This window comes from Pleurodeles waltl, chromosome 11 (genome assembly GCF_031143425.1).
Source record: "Pleurodeles waltl isolate 20211129_DDA chromosome 11, aPleWal1.hap1.20221129, whole genome shotgun sequence".
In the NCBI taxonomy this organism is placed as follows: Eukaryota; Metazoa; Chordata; class Amphibia; order Caudata; family Salamandridae; genus Pleurodeles; species Pleurodeles waltl.
In genome coordinates this window covers 946,161,517-946,185,435 of record NC_090450.1, presented here as the reverse complement: position 1 = coordinate 946,185,435, position 23,919 = coordinate 946,161,517, and the positions used below count along the sequence as shown (strand labels likewise).

Below are 23,919 nucleotides of genomic sequence, written 5' to 3'. Positions count from 1 at the left end.
GTCAGTTATTCCCTGAAGAGGTATTCCCGCCCCCTGCGGAGACTCTCCGTGGCTGACATGGAATAGGACATCCTTCGAACTGCAGAGCATGCTCTTCTTCTCACCCATCTTCCACCCTTCCACCTCCTGCAGAGCAATCTCTTGTAACTACCCCCATGAGAAGCAATGTCCCCTTCCTGCACAGCCCCACTGCTCTCTGGGAGGAGGCCTTCTCTAATATCGCCCTCTCTTCCTCTCTCCACTACTCGACAAAATGTCTCACTTCTCACTTTCAACCAACCCTTTCAGTTAGTTCTAAGCCTGGACCATGCCACCCCTTGTCCCCACACTCGCTTTCTATCTGAAACTCTCAATTACACCGGACTTGGGTCTTTCACTCATAAAAGCCAGGTCAGATGGAAAGTGAATTTGTGGACCCAGCAGACTCTCAGAAACGAAAGGCACTTTACGGAAACGTGTGCAAAATAAAATAGCATTTTGCTTACTTGAAATGGTGCAAATACATTTTGCTCCAACTCACTACGGAAAGACTTTTGCCCCAGAGTAAAAAATAAAATCTATGAAACCAACTGTGGATCTACTGCTAAATATATAGAACATATTTTATTGAAATTATTTTAAGTATGCAAGGGGGTTTAACAAATAACTGTTTTTAAAAAGTGAGCAAATTGATTGGCTCTACTTTTACTACACATGTAACAAATTCAACAAATCAATTTTGCTTCTAATTTGTTTCACATTTTAAACTTGGAAAATACATTTTCTCGATTTATCGCGTAACCACAAGAAAAACATTGTAAAATATGTTTGCTCCATGCTTTGCTTCCAGCGCAGATCTTGAAGCAAATTATGTTAGTTGTTTTCCTATTACATAACCAGCAACAACAGTCCTATGTGAAATTACTTCAGATTTTCTGGTATCTGTACAGGTTTCCATATTAAGTCCCTTGGAAAAGTGTTCCCTTCTTCCAGTGGTGGCTCCTCCGCTATGGCGGAGGAGCGTCGCCCCCCAACAGCAGCAGCAGCTGCAAACCTTTAACTACAAAACGATAATAAACTATGTTTATTTTCGTTTTGTAGTAAAAGGGGCGGGGCATTTGGGATGACAGCCATAGAGGGGAGTGCACAGAGAACTCCCTTCAGTGCGCATGTATGTTTGGCTGACAGTCTCGGGACGGCCAAACACACATGCGCACTGTGCTCTCGCCAGCCCACCACTGTGTTGCCGGGCTGGAGAGAGCCTGCACAGGCTCCCAGCCAATCCTAACACTGCTTGGAGCAGCGTCAGGATTGGCTGCAGGGCAGGCTGGGAACCTGTGCCTGCAGGAGAGGAGCGGCGTGGTGGCAGCGAGTGAAGGTAAGTGTATTTTTTTTCAATTGAATTAATCCCTCCCTTCCCCCCGCACGCGCAGCCCCGCCACTTCAAAGCCCAGCAAGCTGCTCCTGCCTTCTTCCGTATGTCCCTCACTGCCCTCGTCTCTTACTCCATTCCATGTAGTGCTCTGAAGGGGACAGCAGCAAACATGACACCTGTTGCGCCTCCCTCATAGTGTCTAGAAACCAGTAACCACAAGCACAGGGCTCCATCATTTCTCCCTACAAACAATAGCCCTCCGGTTCCACATCAACTGTTCACACTTCATTTTCTAACCTGATAGAGGTGCCTATAAGCTGGAGATCTGATGAATGTACTAAAATAGGTGGTTGATTCTTTGTGTAAATAGTAAAATGCTGATTTACTTTTCACTCTTCCGATCCTAATGGTGGGTCCTGGATTCCGAAACGTGAAGAATGACAGGATTAGAAAGTTTGAATTGATTCGATTGATTGTGCATTTTCGACTTGAGGATATTAAAAGTCTGCATTCATTTAAACAAAATATAAAACCTGATTGGCACAGAAGAGGAGAATGCCTTTGACCCAATGGACGATTCACTCATCCACAATTAAAGAAACTGCACAGGATATGCCTTTGTTGAAGAGTCTCGCATTGCTACCACCAAAATACTGCACGTAACCTACCTAACGTACGTTGCCCGGCACTCACATTGTCAACATTCTGCACATTACTTATGTCTACTGTGAAGTCTACCACTAACAGTGTTAACATGTTGCACATGATCTGCCTTCACTGAAGAGTCTAGCACAGACTCCATCAGAGGCGCAACTAGACCCACATTCAGGAGGGGGCGGGACTAACACTTCAAATGCTGAGGGAGGAGCCAAATTCAGAGTCAGACAAAAAATTGCTTGTGGGTCATCTTGTCATTGTGGTGCTAAATGCATAGGGTCATCTTTTGCCAATATATGACAGCACAATTTAAAGCATGCTGGACCTCTGATATTAATGTATTCATAACAGGACTTAACAACTTTTACAAGACGTTTAGGACTCTCCGTCAAGGAATTCTAGCAGAACAAATAATAAATATTGTATTTCAATACACATTTAATATGTGTTTATCTAGTCTCAGGTGACATCTTTTGTTACAATTCTAGTTCTGTCAACCATTAGTGCATTGGCCTCAACCCACTAGCCCTTCAAAATACTTTTAAAAGATAGTTGGGTTTCTTCATCTTCCTACCTTCCAGGGTGTTTCAAACACTTGTGGTAAATAGTGCAGCTTAAGCATGTTTCTATAGATATTGTTCTACTGAATTAAATGAATGATTGAAACTAATTGTGTAAAGTGCACTTCTACCCTAACTAAGCAGCCTGGTGCTGAGCAATAACTGAAGGAGAGGTGGAGGCTGCACCAATGTGGAAAAGGCAAGTTTTTTTCAGAAGGACCGAAGACTGGAGTCACTAGAGCTTAGGAGCCAAAGAGTTCCAGTGCTTTGATGCCAGAAAGGAGAGGCATCAGTGTCCACTGAGTATACAACTAAGTTAGGAAGATGCAGATAGTTGGCTACTGCAGAGCATCGTTTCTGGAAGGAAGATGAAGAGTGATACAATCGGGAAGAGGCAGGTGACCTATCTTATGGAGAGCGCCAAGATCTAGGCACAACACTTTGAAGTTACCTCGTTTTGCACTCAGAAGTCAAAGGACAGTAGAACAGTGAGAAAATATGGTGAAGCGAGGAGGCAGTCCTCAGATGAGGCATGCAGGAGGTTTTTGAAGTATTTGAAGGCAGGAAGCCCTATACAGACTTTCTATTATCTAGTTGTGAGAAGGTAATTCAATTTACAGAAGTCCTATGAGTGTGAGAGGAGGGGGGGAAGGGGTGATTTTCCATAGCATTAGCATGAGGATGTTGTTAAAGCAAGTGGAAATATGCCTGATTTGTTTAAAGAATGAGAAAAAATAGTTGAAAATGTATCCAGGATTTTTTTTTCCCAAGTCAACCCACAGTGAGTGATGGGTCCAGCTCCACCACAACTAAAGTGAAGACCACATCCTAGAGGTTCCCTAAATATGAGGCCCTCTGTGTTGTCAGTATTGAGTTTTAATTAGACTTGAATGATTGATATTTTATTAAACATTTTTATAAAGGTTTGAAACAATCACATTATTACAGTGCAGATGAATATCACCCTAAATCACATACATTGTTATTTTAAAATGTATTCTTCATGTGACATAGCCTATTCTTTCATAAGTGCAGAAAACAGATGTATACCTCAAACAATACAAACTGTGTTGGGGGTGAGCGTTAACCTGTTTTAGGGGGGTGATCACTGCTACGTAATACCATAGGATACTGATTTGGGCTCAGAGTAAACCTGGCCTCTCACTGGACACTGGTGGTATGTCTATTAAACTCAATATTGTTTCTGCTCTTCTGGTGAGAGGTGTGTGCCCATCCCTTGATTCTCTTCTGCCTCTTATACAATCTATATTTAATTATTAAGCACAAGCCACTACAGTGTGTTATTCAGTTGGAAGTGCCTGTCATTCAGGATGATCTATATTCAGAAAGTCTTTCAGGTCCAAACATTATTGGTTTCCCCATTTGGTCCATGTATCTGTATAGCTGAGCTTCTCACTGTTGTATATTCTGTCTCTACCCATTTCTTTGCCTCCCTTAAACAGTTTGTTTTGCCAAGTGCTATTGTTGATCTTCATGGCTAGGCAACATGTTGCTACCACTATAGTGGGTCAACTCTGCACACCTGCTCATTTGTCCTTCATTTTGCTCTGGTCATCAGTCCAAGCATGCTCACCCAGAGAGTACAGTCTATTCCTCTACCCATTACTTTTTCTAATATTTTAGTCATATTTCCAATAGTTTAATGGATTTGGGCACTCCTATGGTCACATCTGGCTTTAGACGCTCACGTCTGTAAGATTAATCTTTAGTCTCCATATCTGACGGAGCTTTCTTGGGGTGAGATAGTTTTGATGAAGAAAATTAAATTGTATCAATTTGAACAGAGCAATGATGCCCCTGCTGGTGAGTGATTAGCATCCAGAAGGGCTGCCATCAAATAGACCAAACTCTTGAAGTTCAAGGAAGTTCGCCTGCCCAAATGAAGTCATTTTGATCATGAGCTAAGACAGAAAGCAAAGGCAACAATCTAATGCTAGCACCATCTCAGGCTTTTATGGTCTATGTCCATCATAGAGTGGTCTGTTTAAAGTTGTATCACAGCCAGAATTCAGTATCGCTCCTAGAATGCCTATCAGTTGAATAGGCATTAGTAGGGTTTGCACCTGGTTATAGACCTCCAAGAGCTGAGAAGTCAGAAGTCTTTTGTATGTTGAATAAAATGTGTTTGCTAGGCCATCCAACCTTGGCTTCTGGCCCCTAGTTATCACTTCTATAGCTCTCCTACTTCCAGCCAGGGCCAGTGGTGCCTCCAGAGCAAGTCTTTGATCTTCTGATAAAATGGGGAAAGCCTGATGTCCTTACAACTTCAGTATCTCACTTGGAACCACATCCTTCCTTGGAGGTGTAGTAATTAACACAAAAGTAATTGATATTGGTCTTTGCTTAGTGCACACTCTGGGTTATCTTCTCACAGCATCGCCACTGCAATCTGGGGCACCTCTGAGGTCAGGAAGCCTTCTAACATCCTGCCTGATCTGCCATCTCAGAGTTTCTTGGTTGTGAATTCCTTGTAACAAATCAGTTCAATCTATGTTTGATTGTCTTACACCTTTCCCTTCATGCCGGAGTTTGCATGGCAGTCTCTGTCTTGCATATGTCCCTCTCTAGCAGCACTTATGATTACATCAGTATGCTCCCTGATGTACATCAATTTTGCCTACAATAGTCCACATTGGCATCCCTCAAAACCCCCCAAAAAGCTGCATCACACAGGGGAAACGTCTTGAACCACAGCTCCGGAACAACAATGACGCCTACAATGCAAACGGAACGATGCTTGCCGGAACAACAACTGCTTTTTTCTCTGCCTTAACCGCACACGTGCTGAACTACGCATATGCGTGGTTAAGGCAAAGAAAAAGGCAGAGTGGATCGGGAGAGGACGCAGACAGGTAAGTGGGGCTGGGGGGTATTTTTTAGGGGTGGGGACTGTATTAAGGGCTTGGGGCAGGGGGCGGGATAGTTTGTTTTTTAGGGGCAGGGTGGGGGGGGATCAGGGTAGTTTGGTCAGGTAAGTGGGGTCGTTTTTAGGGGTGGGGAGTGGATTAAGGGCTTGGGGCAGGGGTGGGGGGGGTCAAGGTATTTTGGTTTTTAGGGGCGGCGGTGGGGGGGGGTCAGGGTAGTTTGGTCAGCTGAGTGGGGTTGGGGGTAGTTTTTAGGGGTGGATTAAGGGCTTGGGCAGAGGTTTGGGGAGTCGGTAGTTTTGTTTTTAGGGGAAGGGTGTGGCGGTTGAGGTAGTTTGGTTTTTAGGGGTAGGGGGATCGAGGTAGTTTGTTTTTTTAGGGGCAGGGATGGGGGGGGATCAGGGTAGTTTGGTTTTTATGGGTGCGGTGGTGGGTGGGGGTCGGGGAAGGTTTTAGGGCTCAGGGTGGGTGGGGGGTGTCGGGGTAATTTGGTTTTTAGGGACAGGGGAGGTGTAGTCAGGGTATTTTTTTATTTTTATTTTTAGGTGCGCGGGGCGAGTTGGGGTAGTTTTGTTTTTAGGGGCGGGGTGGTGGGAGGTCTGGTCAGTTTTAGTCTTAGGGGTGGGGTACTTTTGGGCCTTAGGGCGGTGGCATGCTAGAACCACGCATGCCGTTCCCACACATGCCTTTACTACGACAAATTGTTGTAAAGGCATGCATGGTAAAGGCATTCGTCATTGTTCCGACCACGTTGTTCAGGCATGCGTGGTTCTCGCATTACTTGTTCCATCATACATTCATCGCACAGTGCTGCCACCAGACGTTTCCATGAGGGAATGCTAACAGGCAATATGCTCCAACCCAGGTTAACGTAGAGCAGCCAGTGTGCCTTTATTATTTTGCATACATACTGAGCTTCAACCAGGAGTCCCATTTTCAGGGAGGCTTCCGGGTCATCTGTGTTGCCACTAATCACCAATGTGCTGTCTTCTAAGCCACTGGCGACAGTCAGGCCAATGACTCATGGAGGGCCTCCTCTGCTGCAGCAGCCCTCTCAGCTTCTGCAGAGTAGAGAGATGGCTAAAACAATATGAACTCTCAGGACAGGATGTGTCTCCACAGAAACAATAGAATGTACAAATTATAAACATAATGATGGACCACAACATCCACTAGCCAAGCAGGATCAAAAATGGCCAATGCCCAGCAAAGGAACTCTGTGAAGTTAGATCAGAATTTCGCAATCCAGAAAGCTTTCAAATCTCCATCCTGCTTTCACAAGACGTCTGTAATAAACTAGCAACGCTGGATTCTTATCAAACAAGCAAGCGAAGTAAGGGCACCCCTAATATACATCCAAAACTAAGCACAGCAGGAAACAAGCTCCGTCAACATCATCATTTCTAACAATTACAGCCTCAGATTGTAAAGATCTGGTTAAGGCCAGCAGCCCAGCTAGCTACCCATCTGAGCTCTGCCCCAGAAGTTTTCGAAACAGATTCTTCTATCACAGTCTGCAGCTATTCCAGTCAGAAATATTATCAAACGCTCACAAACCTTTTTCCCAGAGGTATTAAATTTTTTTTAAATAGAAGCGCATTACTTAAGAAGAACAACTAGATGCACAACACTAACAACTTTAGACGGATCTACAATGGACACTTTCTTGGTAAATTTATGGAGGAGGCAACATTTCACTGGATCTCAAAATTCATAGAATAAAACCAACTAATTTCAGAACGGAAACAGGATATGGGGAAGGAAGAGGTGTCAAATCAGCCCTAATCACAGTGTGTGATGACCTAAAAAGATAACACACAGCCAACACAATGCTGTATTATTACAGCTCGAGCTTTGAGTAGCTTCTTAACTCAAAGAAATGTGTATACACTGCATCACTCTTATTTGGATTTCCTCTTACCTAAACAAAAGATCCTACCTGATTCATATTCCCTTTTTTCATTGAATCCTTTCTGCATAACAGGGGTTCCACAAGGGTCTATAACCTCACCTCTGCTTTTCAACATTCATGAAGACGTTACTAGACCATCAACAGTTTTAAACTCAACAGCTACAACTACGTGGATGACACAAAGACAATTCTCAAATGGAAAAACATAAGGACATGGGAAAATCAGAACTTCACACCTGTATCCTAGCTGTAGATCAAGGGATAACGTGAAAGATGGAAAGATACACGTTTCAAAAACTGAAATGCTGACCTTTGGTGAATGGGAAATTTATGATCCTCTATCTTTATGGGCACATGACCTTGGACCTGCCCCAAAAATAAATAAAGAAGCATATAAAGTCTTGGAATAATCTCCAACTCTACTTTATCCTTTTAATATTTAAGTGGATAAGCTGCCTCAATCAACATTCTGCACAATGAAAACACTTCAAACGCATCTTTCCACAACTGGAAATACCTAAAAGAACACAGGCATAACATCATTCATCCTCTCTACACTAATTTATGCTAACATATTATTCCACGACATTCCACTCTCAGCCATTAGAAGGCTGCAAAGAATCCAGAATTCAGCAGCAAGACTACTTACTTCTAAATGGAAATATACAACACATCTTCTCTCCAAACTTGAAGGCTCTACACTGGCTCCCAGCTGCAAGAAGATTCTATTTCAGGCTAGTATGCATTACTCACAGAGAGATAAATGGCAAACAACCAAAATTCCTTCAATCTAAAATCACCAAATTACTGAGAACAGAGAAAATTACTTTCCAGCCCAGAGAAAATAACGTTCTAGGCTGGCTGCAAAGATTACAGTCACAGAGAATTACCCAGAATTCGTAAAGTGGTTAAGGCCGGGTTATTTCCAATGTCATCCATTAAACTATATGATCTTGTTCACAAACACGAGTGTCCTCACAAATTCTTGCCTCTCTACATGCAGTCAGATGCCCATCAGGATGCTTTAAGATCAATAACGAACCAAACCTGCCCAAACCTTTCACGAACACCCTCTTACTAATATCAAGGTCTACCAGATGCCCCTACAAACTAGCCATGCACGTGTCTGTTTCAAACAAACACATAACAAAATGATTGATGCACATTACACAGATGGTCCTCTCCTCCAAATCTTACGTGACAAACCTAAAGGGCCAGCTATCAGGACACATCACACAGCCTCCCACTCGGAACAGCCAAGTCATAAAAAACGGAAATGAACTTTGCTGTAATGTAACCTATCAAAAGTAAACTGTTCAACCTTACTGCCACCTAAATAGAAGAACCAGATTTTGACAAAATGTAGCACCCTCCCCATAGGCAACATCCATCTCTGCTGCACGCCTGTCTGCCTTACTCTCCTGCTATTTCTGTAACTAGCCGTGCCTCTCCTCTCAAACTACCCTCTCTATCCATTTCTTGCAAGTAAACAAAATCTAACCACTTCTAACCAATCTACTAGTCACACCTTCCCTTTGTACGAACTCCCATTCATGCCTAACTCTTAGTAGCGTAATCTACCACAAATCAAATGGAGGAAATGCATGAAACTGTTTCCTGAGAACACAAAACTAATCTCAATAACCAACAACAGCTAATATGCACTAGATTACCCACTGGTCTGGTTTCTGCAGGAGCATACCACCAGCCACAACGCACTTTAATTCCTTGCCATGGATAGGAGGTGCTATATAAATGCAATTCCAATAAAATAATCTGAATGAGGTGTTGAGCCCAACACTGACATGGTCAACAACCTGCACAAAATCTACCTGCAGTGTGGGCCACACACTGGCACTATTGCCACACTGCACATAATCTGCCTGGCACGCAGGACCTAGTGTTTAGGCTATATGTACGAGATATGCGCTCAGTGAGCGCTGCAATAAAAGACCAGTTGGCATACTGTGCTAAATCTGCTAGCAGTGCGCATCTCACACTAACACGATCATCACACTGCACAAATATTATGCCTGAAGTGCAGAGCCTGGCACTACTAATATCACAACGATGTACTTAATCTATATGCAGTGCAACACTATAATCACACTGCCCATAATCAGCCTGCGGTGGAGGATTCACACTGACACTATAGCTTCACGAAAGGCCTCCCTCCAAGCTTGCGGGTGCCCAAGTGAGAGACAGAATCTCCTTCTACGATCGCACATTAACTTCACACTCCTGCACGCTTCCTTCACCTGTAGAGACTCTCGAGGGTTCACAATTAAACACCTGGCTCTAGGCCCAGATTTTTCTTAGCATCTTGGTTCCCGTAGTCCTGGCTATCACGTCAATAGTCCAAGACTAGAGGTACCACAACGAAAAGGAAATACCTTAGACCGACTATTGTAGGATGCTGGCCTGGTGAGCACCTATGGTGTTATCACCTTATACCAGGTCTCCCCTATTAGTGAAGTGTAGGCATTGTCTAGGAAGCCAGGGCTCTCTAGTTCCCAATCTAGGTGGAGAGCAGTTCCAGTAAGGAGCACCCTGCAACACCAGCAACACTCTACATTAGCTCACCACCTCAAATGTCTGTAGGAATTAGCTTAGAAACAACAAGCATTGGCAACTTAGTGAAAATAGTGGGGGCCCTAGGGGAGGGCGAAACCATATACTAAGAAAGTGGAATGCAAGATACTGCCTCCGCCTAAGGATGTGGTGTTGGTAGAGGTGAGCTGGATGAACTAGGAACCCCAACAGGTGAGTACCAGCGTGACTCAGCGACCAGGAGAGCAGAGGTAGGTACCTGGTTTTCCCAAGGATTAAGAGGAGGACTAAGAAAAAGGATTATGCAAGTACAGGACCAAACAAGAAGAAACCAAAGGTGGATTCCGGCAGAAAAGGACCTGTAAAAGAAGGGGACAGAGTCCAGTCCAAGATGGGGTGTCAAGTATGGCCAGGAGCTACTACACACCCTTTTGTGGATGCAGAACTAGGTCGACAAGGGAAGAAGAAGACCAGCTGTGGAGCCCAGGAGCTGAAGAGGGGTCCTTGGAGTGGTGCAAATGGTGTCCTACATCGGTTGTCGGGTTGCAGATGGTCAGTGGTGCTGGAGAACCACCAACAAGCCTTGGGAAATGCAAGAGAAGCAAAAGAAGAGTTGCAAGGCTGAAGAGGACCAGCAAGACCCAGGGGCCTCGACTTAGGGAGGGGAGTCCGAGGTGACCCTTAGCAGTTGGGAGAGCCAACAGAAGCAGTCGCAGCACTCACAGGCAACCCACTGGCAGGGGGCACAGTAAGTCGCAGTGAGGCCCAGTCAGCACACCTGAAGAGGAGTCCCACGTCGCTGGAGCAGCTGAGAGGAGACTGCTTGGCAGGCAGAAGTGCTGGGGGCCGGGGCTATACGGAGCCTCAAGATCCCTTGGAGCAGGAGCAAACAAGCCTTGGTAGCTGCAAGAGTCGCAGTGCACAGAGGTACTGTCCTGCAAGGAGAGGCAAGGGCTCACCATCTCCCAACTAGGACAGCTGGCAGAGAGCACCAAGGGGACCACTCCAGACCACCACCTGTGATGCAGGATCCACGCAGTTCCGGAGGAGAGCAGATCCACGAAACCGGGTGTCAATGCAGTTGGTGCCTGCAGATGCAGGGGGGTGAACTCCTTCACTCCACTAGGGATTCCTTCTTCTTGGTGCAGGTTCAAGTCTGGCTGACCTCAGAGGATGCAGAGCCGGGAAAATGTTGCAGTTGCTGGAAGGAGCCGGAGAAACAATGTCGCAAAAGCGGAGTCATCGCTGAAGTTGCAGATTGTTGGTTCCTGAAGAGTCCAGTTGCGGTTCCAGTGGCCAGAAGATGAAGTAAAACAATGCGGAGGAGTCCTGGTGGAGTCTTGCACGTTGAATCTAAGGATCCCACCCATAAGGGAGTCCATAAATAGCCCTAAAAGGGGGATTGGTCACCTTGCAAGGTGACCACCTGTCAGAAGGGGGCTGTGACGTCACCTGCCTAACCTGGTCACTCAGATGCTCCCAGGGGCTTTTGCACATCTTAGTTTCAAGATGGCAGAATCAAGTGGCCACCTGGAAGAGCTCTGGGTACCACCCCTGGGGTGGTGATGGACAGGGGAGTGGTCACTTCCCTTTCCTTTGTCCAGTTTCGCAGGGACTGGGAGTCCCTGGGCTGGTGCAAATTGGTTTATGCAATGAGGGCACCAAGTGTGCCCCTCAAAGCAAACTGGCGGTTGGGGAGGCTACCCCTCCCAAGCCTTGTAACACCTATTTCCAAGGGAGAGGGTGTTGCCTCTGTCTCCCACAGGAAATCCTTTGTTCTGCCTTGCCTGCCTGAGCTGGTCAAGCAGCAGGAGGGCAGAAACCTGCCTGAGGGGTGGCAGCAGCTTGGGCTGCTTGGAAAACCCTATAAGACTGGTAGGAGCAATACTGGGGGTCCTCTTAGGAGCCCCCAGAGTGCATGGGATCAGACAACCAATAACGCAAACAGTATTGCGGTATGATTCCGACATGTTTGATACCAAATATGCCCAGGTTCGCAGTTACCATTATGTAGCTGAACACAGGTAATGAATGACCTGTGTCCAGTACATGGGTAAAATGGCTTCACCGCACTTACGAAGTCCAGTGCATTGGAACTGGAGTTCGTAGGGGCACCTCTGCTCATGCAAGGATGCCCTCACACACAAGTACCTGCCCTCTGGGCTAGGAGGGCCTACCAAAGGGGTGACTTACAGTGACCAGTGGTGAAAGGGTGCATGTACCTTTTCAGGCAGGCTGCAATGGCAGGCCTGCAGACATTTTGCATGGGCTCCCATGGGTGGCACAATACGTGCTGCAGCCCATGGGGAACCCTTGGTGCCCCAATGGCCTGGGTACCCAAGCACCATATACTAGGGACTTATGAGGGGGCACCAGCATGCTAATTGTGGGGTGTGCAAAGTCCTAGGCAAGTAAATTTAGAGGGAGCTGGCACAAGCACTGGGGTCCTGATTAGCAGGATCTCAGTGAAAACAGTCCACGCACACTGATAACAGGAAAACGTTGGGGAAACCATGCCAAAAAGAGGGTACTTTCCAACAACTGTGCAAGTCATTGTCGCATCTATACCTTTGAGAGCGCTGTACCCCTGCTGATACAAGCACCCCTACTACTGCAGGTCTGCACTTACCAGAGTGGACTTAATGCCAACACTCTCAGCTGCTTGAAATGCCAGGGTGAAGTTTCTTCTCTGTAAAAAAAAAAAAAAAAAAAAATATATATTATTAATAATAAAAGTTTCATTTTTACGATTTCTACGATACGAGTGCCCTATGTGGGGAACAGAAGGCTGTGGGATATGCCTGCAAGATGATTTTGACAACATTGTAAAAATCTCATGAAGTCTGGAAGTGTAATGCAGCGGCCTCACATCATGTGGGTGTGCGTGCATGAGTCTCTCTCAGGAATGCCTGACTCCCCACTAGAGGGCCACCCCGGTGCCCTTCAGAGCCACTACCAACATCCTGTATGACCAAGTAAGCTGCTGTCTTTACAATGTCTGACTTTGGAGCTGGAATACACATCCCATTTTGTCTGGAATGAGAGCCTGTAGGTACGCCCCCCTTCCCGGAGTATATACCTCCTACATATTGAAATAAATATTCCTCTTAGTTGGCAGCTGGAGCACTGTGAAGTCCTGCACCATGTAACTAGCACTTTGCAGGCCACCTCTGCAAGGACTCAAAGTAAACCGGACAAATATTTCCTGGAGGTGGAGCTTCCTACAGCCTGATTCCCTCTACCTGGGCTCAGAAGCAGCAGACACCTTCCCCAGGGCCAACCCGTGGCTTGACTCACAGGCTGCGACTGTGGTCCGCTACTTTATCAGACCAGAAACCAAATGAGGTGAGCAGCTCTACTCTTCTGTGCTGCTACAAGTGACCTTTCACCTGATCCCCCTTTTCAAGGTATCCCAAAGACCTCCTAAAACTCTACCGCTGGGAGACCAGCACCTATGGGAGCCATGCAGATGAACAAGATCCAATCACTGCTAGTAGATCGATCACAACATACAGCCTTTAAAAGATCTCCCCGGTGCCTTAACTACTGTGCATTCGTGACTTAAAGGCACCCCAGGATCACCAAAAACTACTGACTGGCTATTTCTGTGATTTCTATCAGAAATTCACAAGTTAAGTGGTTAAAGTTAATTTGCCCAGAATTAGACGATTTCTGATGAAGTGATAAAGACAGGTTCAGAATTCAGGTGAGCATCTGAGCCACTGGGCAACCTCTTCTGTGCACGGGAGGGAGCACCTGAGCTCAGACTAAGTGCAAGTGTAGACCTCAATACCAAAGGGTGCTTGACAAACCTTGTCCTGGCTGGTCAGCTCTTGGTAGGGAATGTGAGCGGGGAGGTAGGTGTGCAGCAGGGCACAGAATGCCAGTCCATCGTTCCAACTACTGCTGAAGTTTGTGATGTCGATATTCTGTATAGAGAAGATAGGAAACAGAGCATTAGATACAAGAAGAGTGTCAGAGAACAAATAGAGGCAGAATTACGAGAAACCATTACCTGCTCAGAGATACAGAACTGCATTACTGCTGATCAGCAATGCAGAGACACACAACAACATGAGAATACATCGCCAGCTAGAGATACAGCACTGCAATTAGTACTGAGCACCAGCACAGACACAGAACTACACCAAAAATCACTGCCAGCTCAGATACAGAACTGCACTAGTATGGATTACCAGTGCAGAGGCACAGAACTACATGAGAACCCATCGCCAGCTGAGAGATACAGAACTGCACTGAGCAGTAGCACAGAGAAAAAGAACTCCATGAAAACCAATCACCAGCTCAGATCTTAGGTATGAAGTTGTACAATATTATGAAATAAACTGTACGGAGTATACGAACCTGAAAAATAATGCTAAAAATAAATAAACCAATACAAATGTATTTGTAGCAATAGTATTGCTTCTGGTCAGACCGTTTGAGCTGCTTTGACCCATATGAGAAGAAATTCAGGTGTGTGGGATTTTGTATGTTTATTTCTTGCTTGTTTCCACCTCATCCCAGACCTAAAATTGTATGTATAGAGTTTATCTCTTTTTTCAGTGAGGCTCAAAAGGAGCGCACATCAGGAATGTCAGAACCAAATTCAAATCCAACTAGGGCATATTGAATGGGGGTGGAGGAAACATACGAGCAAGACCCTTGAGGAACCTAGTAACAATAAGAGACTTAAACAAAGAAGGAAGAATAGCAGATAAATAACCTTTGTCAGTGCCTATAGCAGAGCCCTTCTGGGCCAGAGAAAGGATAAACAATAGAACCTCAGAGAGAGGGGCAGAAAGGGGGAATCAACAGGCTTGTCTGTGCACCATGCCACAAACTTATTCCAATGACCGGCGTACACCGTTTTGGTGGAGGGACACCTGGATGCCAAGATTATATTACAGACTTTGGGCAGAAGGTCAAAAGCTGTCAACTGTCGCCACTCAATCTCCATGCAAGAAGGCGGAAGCTGAACAGATTTGGGTGGAGAACCCTCCCCTGCTGCTGTGACACAAGATCCTCCCAAAGGGGCAGCCTGGTCGGAGGATCAATGGCCATGCTCAGTAGCTCAGGACACCAAACTCTCCGTGCTCAGTCCGGAGCCACAAGTATGACTCGGTCCGGTCGTTCTTGATCTTCTTGAGAAATGTGGCCAGAAATGTATGGGCGGAAAGGTGTACAGGAGGCCTGAGTTCCACTCAAGACGAAAAGTGTTGCTGAGCGATTGCTGCCTTGGAAGCTACAACACGAAATACTGCTGACATTTTACGTTCTCTGTGGAGGTGAACAGATCTAACCAAGCCTCTAACCACTACTAAAAGAGACCTTGTGCCACCTCCGGATGGAGACGCCATTCGTGACTGCCTAAGCATTGTCGACTGAGTTCGTCCACTCTGGCGTTAAGAGAGCCCTGCAGATGTTGAACAACCAGGCAAATGCCCTGTTGTTCCAGCCATGTCCAGAGGCGCAGAGTCTCCTCACAGAGGGTCAACAACTCCACCCCACCCCACCTTACTGTTTGCGGTACCACATGGCGGTGGTGTTGTCCGTGAACACCTGCACTACCTTTCCCTTAAGAGAGGAAAGAAATACTTTTAATGCTAGCCTGATCACCCAGAGCTCCAAAAGGTTGATGTGTAGTCCGGACTCCACTGGAGACCAAATGCCTCCGATCTCTGCCTTTCCCAGAGTGCGACCCGAGCCCAGGAGTGACGCATCTGTCACTATTGTCAGCTCTGGTTGGGGAAGGGAGAGGGATCAGCCTCTGACCCAATTGCGGTTCATTTGCCACCACTGCAGATCCGGAGAGATTCCCCTGATGCTGCGCCCACTGGAACTTCAGGTCCCACTGCAGAGCCCGCATATGCCATCTGGCATGATTCACCAACAGGATGCAGGCAGCCATGTGGCCCAGCAGCCTCAGAGTCATTCTCACCAAAATCCAGGATAGAGGCTGAAACATTTGCATCATAGCCTGAATATCCTTAACTCTACACTCTGTAGGATAAGCCTGAAACTGCACTGTGTCCAGAAAAGCTCTGATGAAAGGGAGCATAGGAGAGGGAGTTAGGGGTGACTTCAGCACGTTTATAGTGAACCCCAGCGATTGTAGGAGGTGCACAATAGTCTGGAGGTGGGAGAAAACAGCCTGGGGCGAGCCCACCTTCAACAGCCAGTCGTTGAGGTAGGGGGAAGGAAGACAAAGCCGGACGTGCACAGATGAGCTGCAACCACCACCATCACCTTGGTGAACACCTATGGGGCACTGGTAAGGCCAAAGGGGAGCTGAAAAGTGTGTGTGGCCCTCCATGAACCACAAGAAACGTCTGTGGGCAGGAAGAGCAGGAATATGGAATTAAGTGTCCTGCAAGTCCAACGCTACCTTCCAGTCTCCTGGCTCCAGGGCAGAAAAAACCTGAACCAGAGTGAGCATTTTGAACTTCTTTCTGAGGAAGTGGTTGAGGGACCAAAGGTCTAGGACAGGGCAGAGGTTCTTGTCCTTTTTGGGTAACAGAAAGTAGCGGTATTAGCAACCACAACCTACTTCTGGCACAGGAACCCTCTCTATGGTTCTCTTGGCCAAGAGAGCCGTAACTTCCTTCCAAAGAAGTTCCAAGTGATCCTCCATCATTCGATCGTAGGATGGTGGCATGGATGGAAGGGTAGTCTAGAAGGGGAGGAATTAGCCTTTTCAGACTATCTGCAAAACCCACCTGTCTGATGTGAAGGGCTGCCAGCGGAGCAGGTGATGGCAGGTCTTGCCTCCAACTTTTCCCTGGTGGAGAACAGTCAGACTAGGAAGGTTTTGAGGCAGCTGCAGGGAGGAGGGGCAGTGGGCTGGCCAGACCGATTGCTTCCGGATCCACGAGGTCAGTGGATCCCACATCCCCACCCACGCAGGGGCTGAGCAGCATGCGCGGCACATTGCCTGGACAGGAATGGACAGGGTATGGCACCCCTTCTGTAACCATGAAAGAGGTGAAAAGCAGACTGAGAGGGACAAGGGGCCACCACGAGGCCCAAGGAACAGCCCGTTGCACGAGAATTCTTGATGCGCACGAGCGTCAAGTCTGCTTTTTATACAGATGGGTGCCATCAAAGGGCATGTCCACAAGATTAGCTTGGACAGCTCCCAAAAAGCCAGACGTCCTCAACCAGGAGTGGCGCATAAGGGCCACTGTCAATGCAACTGCTCTGTCCAGTGAGTCTGTTGTGTCCAGTCCACATCAGATTGTGAACTTTGCTGCATCTTTCTCATCAGCAACTGCTTGGGAGAGTACAGCCCGGGCCTCCTCCAGGATCTGTGGCAGCACTTGCGCAGCCACATCCCACAGGGTATGGGAATAAGGGGCCCAAAAGGCATGCAGTGTTCACGAGCCACAATGCCAGGCTGGCGGCAGAAAACAAGTGTGTACAGCCTCTTGGATTCCCTATCCAAGGGTGCGGAAGGGAACACGCCCTGGGAAGCGGAGGCTTGGATAACCAACCTCTCAGGGGAGGGGTGCTGCGGAAGGAAACTTGTGTCACCCGGAGCAGGGCAATGGCAGCGGACAATTGCCCTGTTCACAGAAGCCCCTGTGCTGGTTTTAGACCAGGTATCCAGTAGGACATCTGTAAGAGCTTCATTGAAGGGGAGCAGGTGTTTGCAGGATGAAGCTCTGGGCTGAAGCACCTCAGTCAGGAAGCTAGTCCTGACTGCCACCGAAGGCAGCTCAAGGTCCAGGGCTTCAGCTGCTCTTCGCATCACCACAGAACATGAAGCACCCTTCGCCATAGCCACAGTAGGCGGAGAAAGCATGCCAGTACTGGGGGAGATGTCCAGTCCACTGGCTTCACACCCAAGTCCGTATGCCAGTACATAGGGTCTTGGAGCTGGTACTGTAAAGGGTCCAGTGACCATTCAGTTTCCTCACTGTACCTTAACCCACAAGAAACAGGCTCAGGATCCAACACAAGAGGCATGGCTTCTTTTGGTGTCGTACGACATCCATCTGGCTCTTGGGGACTGGCTCCTGGAAACTTGGGGAGCCGCAGAGTTGGCCCAGACACAGGATCCACAGATGGAGGCCTAGAACGATGATGCTCTTGCTCCCTCATCTCGTTGTCCGACAGAGGTGAAGTTGAAGAACAATTCGACTTCTTCTTGTGCCTCGAATTAACCGATCATCATGAGGACTTGAGTGGGACGACCATGATGGAGCACTCTGGCGACCGCTCCCGGGCCTAAATCTCGACCTCGACTTGTGTAGAGTCAATCGTCAGGCCGCCATCAGGCTCAGGGACCGCTCCCTCAAAGCCACCAGTGAAGCAGTTACCACAGTTTTCTTTGGCTGTATCGTATCAGTGATTGATGGATCACAAGAAAAAAAATGCGGCACCTGCTTAATTACGTACCACGTGCGTCCGGATTGATTAATGGACTGAAGAAATCTTATTGTTTTGTGATTGGCGATTAATGAAAAAGCATGCTGGAGCAATAAACAATGGTTTTAGTACATGAAAATAAACTGAAAGGAGATTCTGATTTGACGAAACTGGATATTCACAAGGTGCCCGAGTACTTCATTTTATAATATTGCATATTGGTATCAGTGGTTTTTCGGGTGCATACTTCAGCACAGTGATGCTAAGGTGTAGTTCTATCAACCCCTTGAAATATTCATCTAGAATCGATCAGCACCCTCCAGGCACATATCTACTGCAGTTCCTTTCACTAGCTCAGAGGTATAGAACTGAGAATACATTCTCAACCTAGAGGTAGAGAACTATAGCAGTACCTGTCACCAGCATGGAGGTAACATGACTACGGTGGCATCCAACACCAGACTAGAGGTACCATACTATAACAGTACTCATCATGAGCGTTGACGTAATGAATTATGACAGAATCCAAGACCAACCTTGAGGTAACCAATTATTACAGTACCAGTCACCACTCTGGGGGCACACAGCTAGGACAGAAGAAATCATTATTCTTGTGGTACAAAACCAGCCTCCAAGTACAGGGCTGTATTAGTAACTTTAAAGAGCACGATAGTACACAACTACGTTAGCAGCCATCGCCAGACTCCAGGTACAGAATACAACAATGCCTGTCCCTATCCTGGAGCTATCAAACTACAACAGCCATCACGGTCCTGGAGATACAGAGTGGTGGTACAATCACCACACTGGAGGTACAGACCTACCACTGAGTCCATCACTAGCCTCCAGATACAGGAACACTACAGAACACATCACCAGCTGCCATGTCCAGGACCCAGCCAGGATCAGTCACCAGCCTACAGATACACAACTTGGAGAAGACTCAGTCAGCATTTTGTAGGCATGGCCCCGTGTCATAACCCTTTTCCAACCTGGAGGTCTGAAACAATGAAAGAATCTACTACTAGCCTGGAAGTACCAGTCAACAACATCTAGGTACCGAACTGTGTCAAAATCCATCACCAGCCTCAGAACACGGAGTATTACTGCACCAGACAAAGGTTGCTCAGACACATCTATTACCGTAACAGCCACCAGTAAAAAGAGGTACAAATTTGTGACAGCTCCAGCTGAGAGAGGTACACAACTGATAACACTTGTCAGACCAATTTTTGGATGAACACAGGGTAAGTCAGGACACTGGTCCTCATTCTTGGGAATGGAAATTGTTTGCCTCTGATGTCTCAGGGCATCCTACTATGGGGCTGCAAAATGAGCTAAGTCCAATCCCCTTCTCTGTGGTAGTGATGGATGCAGCCGTGGACTTCGCATGGCGGCAGAATAGGGTCTTTTAAGCTCAGAACTCTACAATCTTACAGCAGTCCGGAACTCCGGGTATCCCAGGGTTGGTATCAACTTCAGTGCTGGAGAAGGTGGTGGCAGTGTTAGTACTTGTGAAGCCTGAGGCGACAACTCCACTATGTTTAGCTCTGGAGAGGAGGGCAAAGCCTGAGCGAGTTACCCACCTGTGGATTTCAATCTTTTGAGTGATGAAGGGTGTTCTTTTTTATGGAGTCTTCCCTTTCCCATTGAAGGTTCAGATGAAAGTCACCTGGATCTCAATCCGGCTCTATACTTAGACCATTTTCGACCCCTATACTCATCTCTAGTGTGACCCATGAAAAGATTGAACGCTTTCAAAGAGTGGGAGACCAATCACTCAATCAAGGATTTGTTAAGCGCAGCTAATCACCCATAGGGTCTCAAGGCGCTGGGGTTCATGCAGAGGCAAAAGCCACACAACGAAGAGTTGTGCTTCAAGCCAATGCAACATTAACAGTCCTCATATGGATCAGTGATGTACTTCTGTTCATTCCATCTATGGCAGGGCTTAAACCCTAACTTCTTCCGTAAGGGCGTGTAAGGATAGGCACCAGACACACCTGGTGTGGATCCGTAATTGACATGGTGTAACGACATGCACCACACAGTTTAAATCCAGTCTTTCTCAAACACATCGCTCAGACCGAAAAAATTCTTCAACAAAAACGTCGAAAAAAGGGTAGCCGGGGCGGTGCCTATATAGAAGGCTGTGATGTCACAGATGGCTCCAACAATGCTGACAATACCACGTGGAGCCGGACGACGCACACGGATTCGAACGAAGCCACCGACGGCGCACACAGGGTACTGCTCAGTAGAAAAATTCCGGAGTCGAAGCTAACAACAGGGATTCTAAGGTAAGAAATCTGCAGCTGAAGTCTCTATCAGATAAAACCTAACTAATTGCAAGACACCTGGGTGGGTGCTGTATGGCTCCAGTGATGTGACCTTGACTCCATTTCCAGCTTCAGTAAGAGCCAGCAGCCCCTCTTGGCACCGGAGTGCTGTATCAGAAGTTTACGGATGCAGATTGGCTGCTGGGTTATTCTAAAGTGAGGCATCTGCAGGTAGATGTATTCACCAGAAAAACACAATATACTGCCATTATGGCTCCACATGGCAGGGATAGTGAAATGAGGGCATGCTTGCTGTGCACATTCAGGTCCAGGTCCTCACTCATGTCAAGGGAGAGGCCAAGGCCTCTGTAAACACACACTAGTTTAGAGTGAGGCAAGGGCCAAAATAAAAAAAACAGGATACCAGGTACAAGCACAGAGGCAATCGTGGAGAGGAGAAACGACTTTACACCACCTAGGGGACATTCCTAACACAAAAGTACTTATCATCAGTCTAGAGAGGTAAAGAACGGTGATGGCCCCCATCACCAGAGTAGAGAGGTACTGAACTCGGATTACACCAGTTACCTGCCTGGGCAGACAGAACTATGAAACTGCTTGCCAGCAGTCTACGGGCACGGGCCTATGACAGCACCCATATCCAGCCTGAAGAAGTACAGATGTGTGTTCAGTGCCATAACTAGTCCTGTGTTACTGTGACGGTTCCGGCCACCCGCTCGGGGAACAGAACTGTTCCAGACTATTCTATTTAAAACAATACTACCCACCAGTTTCCTATCCCAGCCTGCTTTTACTTCCAGTCTCCTTCACCTGTGGATGTCAGTCTTCTAACCTCTGACAGTCTGGATCTTCAAAGCTGGAAAACAAATAACATTCTTTCCCGCCACAGAGCACACAAGCCTCTGCCAGAACACACACCACAATGATTAAGAGCTGCTGTGATAAATCTGCTATCACGGGGGACCTGACGGCCCATTCCCTATTGGGGTTCTCATGACATTAAGCACAGAATAACAAGCCAGAAGGACAAGCCTTATCAGAATCTTTCATACCAGCACGATATGACAAAGCCAATCTCTCATACCACACAACACATTCACAGCAGTGCTTATGTTTATTTTTACAAATCTTTGTATTGTAATTAAGACAACCAAGACCACAAAATCAATAAACAAAATCGTGTAGCATCAGGACGCGTTCATAAAAGAGTAATTTCACCTCATTCCACATAATCCCGATTCCTCTCCGCCCGCCCCAATACCATTTAAAGTATCTCAGTAGATGTTGAAAGTCCCTATCGTCGAGCATCCCTACCAGTGCTCCCCGGCGGGGCACAAAGTCCTCTTCAATAGTCATTCCACCCACCCCATACATTGCCCCACTTCTTCGAAGCAGTGTATATTTTTTAGGAGAGCAGAGATATCTCAAACCCCTGATGTTTCTCACAGTGCCTGGGAGCTATGGTAAGTCACATTAGAGGGGGGAGGGGGTACCCCTCCCGATTTCTAATGTCTCACCTCTGCCTTTAAGAGCTGTGTACTGCAGTAGATGTTTTAAGGAGATGTTTTCAGACTGCAAGAGATGTCCCTCGTACAAACGATTCATCGTGAGGGACACAATCTCACACTACAACAAACGCCTCTCAACGCCTCTCGCAGTGCCTGTTTATAACAAGTGTGCAATTAAATCTCACACCACAAGAGAGGACTCATGTAGTGCATAATGTGCAGTGTCTTCATATTTACAAGATATCTATGTGGCAGGGGCAAATTGTACCTTGTGCCAATAGACAAGGGCATCTCAGTGCAAGTTTTGATGAGTCAGAGAGGTCATAGCAGCCCACTACTGATGTCTCTTGCACAACCTTTTGATAATGACAGATTATATAAGCGCATTAGAGACGTCTCTCACAGAGCTTGAATATTACAAGAGACTATCTCAGCCTTAGACATGTCCCCTGCATGCCTCGTTTTCAGTGACCGATGACTACAGTCTACTAAAGGTGCTCATCACAGATATCTCACTAGAGATGCCCCTCATAGGGCCTCTTTACAATGACGGGTGATCTCAGCCCACTAGAGATGTCTTTTTAGATTCTAAATAATACAGATCAATCTATCAATCAAGGATTTGTAAAGCACGGCTAATCACCTATAGGGGCTCAAGGTGCTGAATGTAGGCGTGCTGCTCAGTCAAAAAAAACAGGTCTCGAGGTCCTTCCTGAACTGCTTCAGTGATGCCGTCTGCCTGAGCTTGAGGGGAAGTGCGTTCCATGTCCGGGCTGCTAGGTAGGAAAAGGATCTTCCTCCTGCTGTACTTTTCCGGATTTTGGGGACGGCTGCAAGGGCGAGCTGGGAGGAATGGAGACGTCTGTTGGGTATGTAGAAGGTAAGGCGGTGGTTGAGGTATGCTAGTCCTATGTTGTGCAGAGCCTTGTAGGTGTGGATAAGTAGTTTGTATGTGATGCGCAGCATGAGAGACAGCTCTATTGCACTGAGAGGGTGTCTCAGCGCACTAGAGATGTCTCTCAGAGGGCCTGTTTATATACTAAGAGGCTCCCTATGCCCAATAAAAAATAATCCACCTGCAGCATGATTATGAGAGAGCTGATCTCAGGTCCCGTTCAGAATAACGGTTGAAAATCTGTGACAACCAGAAATGCCCCTAAAGAGCTTGTTAACAATGACAGATGACCTCGGCCCATAACAGGTGTCTCTCCCCAAGCATGAAGAGGGCAGTGGATATCTCTGCTCACTTGAGATGTCCTTCGCTGGGCCTTTTACAATGATGGGACATCTCTGGTAGACAGAGATGTCCCTCTAAAGGCCCAAGTATGAGGGAGGCTACTTCAGTGCACTAGAGATGTCCATTTTAGAGCTGAATTTGACGGAGGCCACTTCAGACTACCAGAGTGCTTGCAGAGACTGAACACAACATACACTAACCCCATGTGAGCAGTCCCTCGAACAGGGTAGTTCGACCCACTGGAGATGTCCCTCACACAGGGTGCCTCGATTCACCACAGATGTCCCTCCCAGAGCTCGTATACAATAGCACTATCTAAGCCCACATGAGCTGTCCTTCAGACAGAGTGCCTCGACTCACTACAGATGTCGTTTCCAGAGCTTGTATACAATAGCACAATCTAAGGTCACTAGAGATGTCCCTCGCACAGAGTAGTTCGACCCACTGGAGATGTCCCTCGCGGAGCTTGTACACAATAGCACTATCTAAGGTCACTAGTGACTTCCCTCGCACAGGGTACCTTGCCTCACTACAGATGTCCCTCGCAGAGGTCGTAAACAATAGCACTATCTAAGCCCAGGTGAGC

At 47.0% G+C, this 23,919-nt stretch overlaps 1 protein-coding gene across 2 annotated transcripts in view; it reads right to left on the bottom strand.

Annotated features, from left to right (window-relative positions):
- Positions 1 to 23,919, bottom strand: part of SPECC1L (sperm antigen with calponin homology and coiled-coil domains 1 like) — a 474,653-nt gene that overhangs the window by 15,050 nt on the left and 435,684 nt on the right. For both annotated transcript variants that reach the window (XM_069215113.1, XM_069215114.1), the window contains 2 exons: positions 13,731 to 13,847; positions 12,548 to 12,607 (listed from right to left, as the gene is read on the bottom strand). In XM_069215113.1, the coding sequence (XP_069071214.1) occupies positions 12,548 to 12,607; positions 13,731 to 13,847 (177 nt within the window). The remainder of the gene's footprint in view (positions 1 to 12,547; positions 12,608 to 13,730; positions 13,848 to 23,919) is intronic.